Source organism: Mesoplodon densirostris, chromosome 8 (genome assembly GCF_025265405.1).
Source record: "Mesoplodon densirostris isolate mMesDen1 chromosome 8, mMesDen1 primary haplotype, whole genome shotgun sequence".
NCBI classification, from domain to species: Eukaryota; Metazoa; Chordata; class Mammalia; order Artiodactyla; family Ziphiidae; genus Mesoplodon; species Mesoplodon densirostris.
In genome coordinates, this window is record NC_082668.1 from 91591758 (window position 1) to 91602692 (window position 10935).

General features: G+C 43.0%; 1 protein-coding gene across 3 annotated transcripts in view; it reads left to right on the forward strand.

Annotated features, from left to right (window-relative positions):
* MAP3K20 (mitogen-activated protein kinase kinase kinase 20) overlaps positions 1–10448 on the forward strand; it is a 163881-nt gene extending 153433 nt beyond the window's left edge. Inside the window, exons 17-20 of one of the 3 annotated variants that reach the window (XM_060107432.1) lie at positions 280–396; positions 2776–2850; positions 5849–5999; positions 9262–10444. In XM_060107432.1, coding sequence (XP_059963415.1) covers positions 280–396; positions 2776–2850; positions 5849–5999; positions 9262–9962 — 1044 coding nt within the window. In that variant the 3' untranslated portion in view covers positions 9963–10444. Of the gene's footprint in view, positions 1–279; positions 397–2775; positions 2851–5848; positions 6000–9261 lie in introns of all 3 variants that reach the window. The other 2 variants (XM_060107430.1, XM_060107431.1) reach the window with 2 other exon arrangements.
* Positions 10449–10935: the final 487 nt, after the last annotated feature.

Here is a 10935-nt window from a genome sequence, read left to right on the forward strand (position 1 = left end):
TGCCTGGCTTTATTCATTTTTATCTGCCTTGCTCATTTAGGATGTGGAGTTTGCAACTCCTATAATAGAACATTTAGATTGATAAATGGTGTTTCAAGACTGCCCCACCTGGGAATTATTTAGATATAGAGAGAGATCTAATTTCATGTCCTTTTATTGATAAAGAAAAAAAAACCACTCCAGTTATACTTCATTTAGAATACGTCACGTGTTATAAAACATTGAGACAAAAAAATTGTTTTACTTTCTCAAATTCTATAATTTTTCTTTTAATTCCAGGATTGTAAGTGGAAAATGTATATGGAAATGGATGGGGATGAAATTGCAATAACCTACATCAAAGATGTGACATTCAACACTAACCTACCTGATGCAGAGATTTTAAAGATGTCAAAGGTAGAGTTCTATTTACTGCTTAAAAGCTTTTTTGAATTCACAGATGTCAAACAAAGACATTAAAATACCCCAGCAGTGTGCTTTTGTGCTTGTGATGCTCATACCAGCTCAACCTCAAGCTGGCTGTTGAAAGGAACATTTTATTTAGCAGATTGAGATCATAATAGTTTTTTGTTAAAATTCCACTTACACTGTGTGAACTAAAAAGTACGACAAAAAAAAAAAGTACGACAAAAAAGTGTTGTTTAATTTTTTTTAACTTTCTTCTACATTTCTTTATGTGTATTCCATGATTTATTAAAGGAAAGAAAATGCTAATGATGTAAATATTTACCTCGAATTTTTGGGTCATTTTCAACTTTTAAAAACTTGTCAGGAGAAAGGCTTTCTTGGTGTTGTTGAATTTCTTGAAGAACTGAGATGAGATTATTCATGAAGCACATGTTGAAGTCTTCATGGCTTCCTTGAGTTCACACCTATGAATTCCCAGAGTGGCCAGAGAGCATCTTACTACTTTGGGGTCAATGGTACAAGCACGCCCATTAAAACACTGAAGACAGTCTTAGAGAAATGCTTAGCTTCTCTTCAAAATGGAAAAATTCAAATCTGTCCAATAATACTGAAAAAATACATATAAAACTTCAATTGTAGAAGGTCAACAACTCAGGTGAATAACCATGATGTTAATGGGACAGTCACCCTAAATGTCACATAAGCCATTAACTCTAGTACACTCTTGACTGCGTATTTGGTTTCAGTGAGGAAAATGGGGCTGGCAGCAGAGAGCCATGGTACAAACACAAGTGGGGAAGTGAAAAGAGTCTTCAAAGCCACAGCATTAGACTTGCTAATATGTTCGCTTCCCAGGCATGAGATTGCTAACCACCCAAGTCCTTTTAATTTAGAAGCATATACATATTCCTTGTTGGATTGCGCTGAGTAACTGGAAGTTATGTTATTTATCACAAACGTTATGATCTGCTTTCACCTTTCCCTTACTCTGTTGGGACAGACTGTGTTTTGGTATCTTGGAGACTGGACACACACTTTCTCTTTCCTCCCCACCTGTGCCATCTCTGGTTGCCGCCAGTTGTTAGTGGCTTCAGTGTCACTGAGAAGCAAGTCATTGCCTGATAACAGGAGGAAGTCACTCAGAGCAAAAAGAACGGGGTGGAGTTATAAAACTGAATACAGGTGCTTCTGCTCTAAGGCCATATAGGCATTCTAGAGGAACCATATCTTCTGCAAAATCATGCAGCAACATTAACAGGGCTTATGGGAAAAACAGGATTGGGGCGGGCCATTCAAAATCTGTAGAACTTTTTAACATCAACAGAAATAATAAAAATCCTAATTAAGGAAGAAAAAAAAAAACAGAGAAGATTGATTCTTGTCACAGGAGAGACTAGAAGTTGACTCCATACCCAGACAAACTTTGTCACAAACCTCCCGTCTGTCCCTCTGAGGGCCCATTCATCTTTCCTAAAAATCATTTACTCTCCTCCGAGAGGCCTACATCCCCCTCTTCCCCTTTCTCTATAAAGATGGCATTTAATCCTGAATTCTTTGAGTTACTCATTTTTCCCTGGGTATCTCCTGTGTATACATGAGGTATACATGTTAATAAAAATCTCTTTGTTTTTCTCTTGATAAGAAAAAAAAAAGCCCAGTTAAATCTCTACCACATTTGCTTTGTGCCTATCTCATGGCCAGTCAGTCATTTGCAGCCTTAAACCTGGAATGATGGGTTGGGGGGTGGGAAGAGAGTGGAGATTCACTTCTAATAAAGACCATTTTCATCAAACTTAAAATAGGATCCAAGGCATAGGCTTCTTTATTACTCATTTATTTTAATATAGTGGAGAAATGTCTTCCCAGTTTCATTTGCACCTGCAGCATTGCTCGGTAGCCTGATATAGCCAGAAAGCAGGGTGGTTATGAAGCCGCTAAGCCAGCCACTGCTTGCACCCAAAAAAGTCACTTTAGGGTCTTCTAAGGTTGTTAAGTCTTTCTCTTAATGTTGAGAAAGCTTTCCGCTGAGGCTTCCAGACATTAGCTTGAGTTAATGACCTAATGATTGGATTGAGTGATGTATCAGAAAAGAGAAGATTGTGGGAGACAAGATTAGCTGTTCACAAACATAGGAAAGGATATCTTATGAAACCAAACCCCCAAACATTAGACGTTAGCATGTTGTGAGTAATCATATGTGAACCAACATGAGTTTCCTAATAATCTGACATCATGGCTTTCATGATAACCTGAATCACGCCCTATTTGCCAGTTGTGTACGGCACAGCCGGCCTCCAAGAAACCTGTGCTGTAGCAGGGCAGGCTGTATGATGGCACTACACCCATCCTAACTTTTATCTTTTTCAGCCCCCGTTTGTAATGGAGAAGTGGATTATAGGAATAATGGAAAATCAGACTGTAGAATGCACAGTCACATATGAGGTAAGCTTGGCAGGGGGTGGGCACCTGTTGGCTTCACCATCATTTTCTCCATAGGGATTTATTTGCTCCCTCAGAGTGCTTAAATTTTATTGGAAGAGAAACTACTTAACCAACATGAGTATGGGAAGATCAATACAATTATTCTAACGAAGTGTTGGGAAGGATTGAGAATGGGATACACTTGCCTAGAGATTGAGGTAGTAATTCATTCATTCATCAGTTAATGATTGAGCACCTTCTGCATACCACGTATGCATGTGTGAGGTACTGGGGATACGGAACAGTGACCAAAACAGAGCTCTTCCTTCTTGGTGCTTAGAGTCTAGGGGTGAAGGTAGATCAGCAGTTCTTCACAGAGTGCAACTTCTACTACCACCTGGGGGTAAGGGGGGTCTACTATCAAAACCAGACTCCACATATTTTATATATGGAAAAATAGAAAAACGTATACTTTAGAAAAATGTGCTATTAAAATTCATATATTTAGCAAATACCTACCAACGAGTAACGTTCTGTGATTAGGATAGACTAAATCTCTACTCTCTCAAGGCTTATATGTACTCCAGTGGGGGGAGATAGATGATAAATAAGTAATCTCAGAGTGATAAGTGAGAACCAGAAAATAGTGAGACAAGGGGCGTTAGATTGGGTGGTGAGGGAAGGCTCCTCCTCTGAGGGGGAGGCAACAAGGAACAGCAGAGGAAGGGCAAGTGCAAGTTCCTGAAGCACAGGGGGCGTGACAAGGCTAGAGAGGTGGGCGGGGCCGAGCATAGAGCCTCCGGAGCCGCAGTGAAGAGTTTGGATTTACTGTAAGCAACATGGGAAGCCAGTGGGTGTTTTAAGTAGTCTGCTGCTTTAAATGATCTAATTATGTTCTAAAAATCAGCAAGGTCTTCATGGTGGTGGGAAAATCTGCTTCACGAGGTAGAGAAACCCTGGGGGAACGGGGTGGAGGGAAACAGTTATAGCAGAGTCTTGGAACCCATGGAGATATTAGTATGCAGCTACCCTTAATAGGACATGCCCTCATTCATTCACTCATTTATTCACCCAAGAAACGTTTAATAAGTATTTGCCATGACCTAGGCACTGTAAGAGGAGCTTACACCTGTGTTACCTCGTTAACCTTGTGCAAATAATCAAAAATAGGGAGCATTGTCTTCACCTGGCAGCTAGGGAAAAGGGGCTCAGAGAGATGAAAGGCGGTCCCGAGGTTTGGGGTAGTCAATGAGAGTCGGTGGAGTCACACCCAGGTCCTCTGACTGTGAATACAGTTTCCACTCTTCCTGTTCTATCTGTTCCCTTCCTAGCAGTAAGGTGAGGGAAGTCAGCCTGGAAGGGGACTTTGTGCGCTGCTGCATTGAGATGGTCTTCTGAGCTGCCAGGGTGTGGCTTTTTTTTTTTTTTTTGCGGTACGCGGGGCTCTCACTGTTGTGGCCTTTCCTGCTGCGGAGCACAGGCTCCGGACGCGCAGGCTCAGCGGCCATGGCTCACGGGCCCAGCCGCTCCACGGCATGTGGGATCTTCCCGGACCGGGTCATGAACCCATGTCCTCTGCATTGGCAGGCGGACTCTCAACCACTGCGCCACCAGGGAAGCCCCAGGGTGTGGCTTTTTAACGTGAGAAATCCAAACCCTGGACAGTCCGCTTATCCATGGTGACCCGTTGCTGGAAGCTAATTAGGACAACAGCAATGATTTATCCTAATCAGCCAGGGTGCACTGCCTGTCAGGGATGAGGCACCTGAGAAAGAGCATTAATTGTCAAAGCTTTGCCTGCAGGGCACAGAACCTAAATAAAAGAAGTTGACTGAAAAAAAAAAAAGAAAAAAAAAAAAGAAGTTGACTGGTCTTGAGGAACTTGGAATCTGGACTATTCTAGAGCCTGTTGACCAGCCCCCCCCACCCCCACCCCCCACTACTAAGGAAAAGCCCTCTTTTAGTAACTGGACAGTCATAACAGCCAAGTTTCATCTCTACCTGCCTTAGTTCTGGAGATACACCTCACCAGGTTTTTCCTTCTCTCTCTCTCTCTCCTGCCTCTTCCTCCTCTCCTTCTTCCTCCTTCTCAGGCTCCATGACGATATGCTACTTGTGTCTGTAACAGTCACTTCAGGATTTTAAAAAATATATATTTTCATAACCGTATCAAATCCTGAGAGGCTCTTCAATCTAGTCTGATTTGTGACACCTGGTGATGAGGGGAGCACAGGACAAAGAAAGTGGTGTGTCTTGATCCAGCGTCCTCTCCTTTTTCTAATCCTTATTCTTAATTCTCTATCCTGCCTCACTTTTGCATTTGTTACCCTGTACCCTCCCATGGGGGTAATTAGTCCCACCAACCTACCCACACTCACCCAGTTACCCAGGATGATCACAGGCAGTCCTGGGCAAAATAGTGGTCAGATTTTTATTTATTCAACAAAATATCTGAATTCAACTACTATAAACAAAAGACATTGTTTATCATTACTTATTAAATGAAGAGGTAAGTTGAGATTTGCCAACTAACAAATTCTTAGAGAAGACAACCACCTTTTTAACTACTATAGTCCACTAAGGAATAAAGTGGTTAAAATTTTTCTTTTAATCAGATTACCATATTCAGGCAAACCGTGCAAATATTTTACCTAATGCATTATGATAGTGTTCTAAGGAGTTACACTGAAGGGATATGATAACCTGGTTTTCCTTCCTTCCTATTTTATAAACGTGTGTATAGGGGCTTCCCTGGTGGTGCAGTGGTTGAGAGTCTGCCTGCCGATGCAGGGGACACGGGTTCGTGCCCCGGTCCAGGAAGATCCCACATGCTGCGGAGCGGCTGGGCCCGTGAGCCATGGCCACTGAGCCTGCGCGTCCAGAGCCTGTGCTCCGCAAAGGGAGAGGCCACAACAGTGAGAGGCCCACGTACTGCAAAAAACAAAACAAAACAAAACCGTGTGTATATTTGGTTGTGGGTTTCTCTCCCCTTTTTTTTTTTTTTTTTTTTTTTTTACAGAGTGATGTTAGAGCTCCAAAAAGCACTAAGCACATCCATTCAATTCAGTGGAGTAGAACAAAACCTCAGGATGAAGTGAAAGCTGTCCAGCTTGCCATCCAGACGTTATTCCCCAACTCAGAGGGCAACCCTGGAAGCAGGTCTGACTCAAGTAAGTCAGCTGTGCACTAGACATGTTCCAAAGTGGAAATGTCAAATCCTCAGACCAGGGATAAGGGCCAGTCTGTGAATTGATATAGATTTCTAATATAATACTTCCTTCTTCTTTTTTTAGAATATTGGTTTTATACACAAATTATATGGAAAGTAGTATTTATGGGCTTGGAAATAGGGGCATATTATAATAAAATACAGTATTTGGATAACTACCATAAAAGATGAAAATTAGTGATTATTTTATATTGGTAAATAAAAATATGTATGTATATTTATACACATATATATTTAGTTTCCAAAATCGTAGATAAAGATAAGAATCATCTTTCATGTCCAACAAACCTTCCTGTAGAATCACTGCTATCACTGGGGCAACCTCTTGAGTCCTGAACACCATGGATCCATCAAAGCATAAGAATGATAGGGGTGGGACTTTCCTCGCGGTCCAATGGTTAAGACTCCAAGCTTCCACTGCAGGCGGTGTAGGTTTGATCCCTGGTCAGGGAATTAAGATCCCACGTGCTGTGCAGTGCGGCCAAAAAATGAGAAAAAAAAAAAAAAAAGAATGATAGGGGAAGGGAGGGAGGAGGAAAATAAAAGGAAGGAAGGAAGGAAGGAAGGATAGAGAAAGAGAAAACATGAAATACATATGCTGGGTAGTGGTGATAGTAATTACAGATATTATAAAGAAACCATTTAGAAGTAACAGAGGAAGGCAGGCTGACTTGCTGTTGAACTGGTCATTATTTGCTAGCTTCAGGGAAGAAGTTCTGACCTTCACCTTTGCAGGTCCAGAAACTAATACAACCCAGAGTCAGGCTAACAAACGTGCAGGAGATGGCTACATAAAACCCCATGCAAATCACTTTTCACCGTGAGAAACATACCTCCCCAACAAACCAGAAACACATGTTTTCTGATCAGTGCCTCTTCCCAATAAGAAAATATACCTGAGAAGCCATAACAGAAGGTTCTTTGGTGGCATGGAAACAAAGTACCCTGATGGCTAGTGTCCCTGAGTTATGAAAGTCTAGCTTCTGTGTCCTCCACTATAAGGACTCGCTTGCCAAGCAGACTAGGTGCATTTTTTGTTGTTGCTTTTAAATTAATTTATTTTATTTTATTTATTTTTGGCTGCATTGGGTCTTCGTTGCCGCACCCCAGCTCTCTCTAGTTGCAGCGAGCGGGGGCTACTCTTCATTGTGGTGCATGGGCTTCTCATTGCGGTGGCTTCTTTTGTTGCGGAGCACGGGCTCTAGGCACGCGGGCTCAGTAGTTGTGGCTCATGGGCTCTAGAGCCCAGGCTCAGTAGTTGTGGTGCACGGCCTTAGTTGTTCCACAGCACGTGGGATCTTCCTGGACCAGGGCTCGAACCCGTGTCCCGTGCACTGGCAGGCTGGCAGGCAGATTCTTAAGCACTGCACCACCAGGGAAGCCCCAGACTAGGTGTTTTTAAACGCCCACCAGCCAGGGGGCCCAGGATCCTGGGCAGTACTCTAAACCCAACAACACGGGTTTTAACTATAATAAAATTTATTGTCTTCCATAACAAGAAGTCCAGAGGTAGGCCGGGCTCCAGGTGCAGTAAGATAAGCTGCTGAACCATGTTAAGGATGAGAAATGAACCTTTCCTTCTTTCCACTCTGCCATCCTCAATATGTTGCCTTTGCCCTCAGCCTAGCTCTTCTCGTGTTCACGGTCATCACATAAAGATATGATAAGGCCCACAGGAAATGAGAGGTCAATACCTTCCCTGCTCTCATGTTTTGGAGTAAGAAAGACTTGCTTAGAAACCCCCTGCAGACTACCTTTCAGCTTGCTATGGCCAGAGCTGAGCACCTTGTGCATTCCTAACCATGGCATCGCTATGTCTGGCTTGGACTAATCAAAGTCTGCCTTAGAGCCAGATGTGGTCCGCTTCCCCCATGCACGTGGCTCCATGGAGGGGGTTGGACACTGAACAAAATCAGGGTTCTGTTGGAAGCTAGGGTTTCAGAGAAGTCCAAATGAAGGGAAGAAGGTGCGTGGTGGTTGAATGAAGCCTGTGAGGAGTGTCTGAACACAGGAGGTCGCCTGTATCTGGATGCGTCCCTCACCTGAGAGGCGTGAGTCACCTGTGCAGAGCAGTGAGGGAGGCTGCTTGCTGGCAGAGGGAGGTGAGCATGCTCTGTTCCTCTCCAGAAACTCCATTGGCACAAGCACGGCCAGAGTAGCTCAATGAGGACACCAGGGAACTCAAGAATGTGGGCAACTCAGGCCCTTGGGAAGACAGAGAAGATCTTAAGTGTGAGGAACTTGCTTACTCACTGAAATATAGCTTACTAAATGGCTCTTGTTAATTAACCATTTTCTTTTACCATAACTTCTTCCTGTTTGCCATGAAGCTTCATTTTTCATGCAGAAAACATTTCTTATTCCTGAACCTCAGGAATCTCTCCTCTGGAGATATGAACTGTCTTTCTCCCGAACAATGTCTAGCTGTTGCAACTATTAGAACCCAATTTATTTTATCTGCATTTAGGGTTCTTGAGGATTTAAAAGTGCTGGTTGTCAAAAAGCCTTTTGTTTGGGGCTTCCCTGGTGGCGCAGTGGTTGAGAGTCCGCCTGCCGATGCAGGGGACACGGGTTCGTGCCCCGGTCCGGGAAGATCCCACATGCTGCGGAGCGGCTGGGCCCGTGAGCCATGGCCGCTGAGCCTGCGCGTCCGGAGCCTGTGCTCCGCAACAGGAGAGGCCACAGCAGTGAGAGGCCCACGTATCGCAAAAAAAAAAAAAAAAAAGCCTTTTGTTTACTAAACATATCTCTGCCATCCAAAGACACTTAAACAGCAATTTCTAGAAGTGACAATATGGCTAAGTGGGAACAAGATGGGATTTAGATGCAGAAGGACCTGAGATTATTAACTGAGTGACCGTGGGTCCATTGACTTCACCTCTCAAGCTTCGGTCTCCTCAATTCTAGAATGTTATTATTAGTGTTGACCTGAGAAGATTTTTGAAGGGTTAAATGAGATACTAGATGAAAAGCCTTTGGAACAGTGCCAAGCATATAGCATAAATTCGGTAAGTATAAATGTCCTTATTTTTTTAAGTATTTATAATAATAAAGGAAATGTCCTTATAACTAGCCTAGAATGTCTGTGAATAGTAAAACTTTGAGCTTCCCAAATAGGCTTGAAGTATCCTGAGACAGGCTTATGAATTAGGCATACAGATTTACTGTAGCTTCAAAGATGTTCATTTCCATTTCTTCCGCAGGTGCTGATTGCCAGTGGCTGGATACTCTGAGGATGCGGCAGATTGCATCCAACACCTCCTTACAGCGCTCCCAGAGCAACCGCATCCTGGGGTCACAATTCTTCCCCTATCTCAATGACCAGGACTCCTATGCTGCTGCTGTGAGACGGACCCAGGTGCCCATTAAGTACCAACAGATAACACCTATAAATCAGTCCAGAAGCTCCTCTCCTACTCAGTATGGACTGACCAAAGACTTCTCTTCTCTGCATCTCAACTCCAGGGATAGTGAATTTTCCAGTCTTAATACTGACAGCTCTTTAGAGAAGGGTCGATACTCAGGTAGAAGCAGGAACAAATACAATCATGCTAGCCTGTCGCTCAATTCTTCTCTCAGAGGAAGATTCAGTGGAAAAAGTCAGCATTCCACTCCTTCAAGAGAAAGATACTCTGGAAAATTCTGCAGGGTTTCTCAGTCAGCATTCAATACCCATCAGTCACCTGACTTTAAGAGAAGCCCAAATGCCTCCCATCAACCCAGGACCATCCCAGGGATGCCCTTGCACACAGACACTGACCCACGAGCCAATGAAGAGGAAAGCAAAGTCAGCGAAGGGGGATGGACGAGGGTGGAATACCGGAGAAAACCCCACAGGCCCTCTCCTGCCAAGACCAACAGAGAAAGACCCAGAGGAAACTTCCGTGGAAGGAGAAACTTTTGATGAATTGAACTAGTTGAGCTTTTCCTAGCACTTTTTTTTTTTTTAATGTAATGGATTTTGCTAATGTGCTGCCTTCCAACAGAATTAACAAAAAGACAACCTTTCCATTTTTTGGATTTGGGAAATACCTTCTAAGTGAGACTATAGCCAAAACAGGGCCACATTATAGGTGTTGGTTGTCCAATGTAAGTAACTAGACTTAAATATAACCAAACATATTTTATTTCCCTGAATGAACATCTTTAGAGGCGGGAATATACCATTTTATTACCCTAGCCGTCGCTGTTCTGGTTAGCAGGGCCTAGACTAGGGTGAGGTTAAATGGAAAAACTTATCTTACTTACATGGGGCACTCATCTTGGGTGCAAAATTTAAGGGAGGAATCAAAAAGCTCAGTAATCAAGATAAATAATATTCAGGTGTAATATTTAAATAAATGAAAATTAATGCAAAATAACTGTGATAAAGAATCGAAATTCTACATAAAGACAGAATAAGTATTACTGATTTTTCCTTTTGTCTAAGGCTCCCATATAGCTTGGCAAGGCACTGTTACTGATCCTGTATTTAGAATTTTGATATTTTTTTCATCATGTAATTTTTGCATGAATTTTCTCTTTTAAAAATATTGCCTTAAAATATCATTTATCTTGATTACTGAGGTGTTTTTTTTTTTAATGCCCCCTTAAATTTTGTGCCCAAGGCAAGTGCCTCACTTGCCTTACCCAATCTCCACACTGCTGGTTAGTATTTATTTTAGTAAGATATTTGGGTTTTTTTCACTGTCAGAGCCAAATTGATTTGACTTGTCATTTTTAGGCAATAAAAAAGGTTATTGGGGCCTCCCTGGTGGCGCAAGTGGTTGAGAGTCCGCCTGCCGATGCAGGGGATACGGGTTCGTGCCCCGGTCTGGGAGGATCCCATATGCCGCGGAGCGGCTGGGCCCGTGAGCCATGGCCGCTGAGCCTGCGCG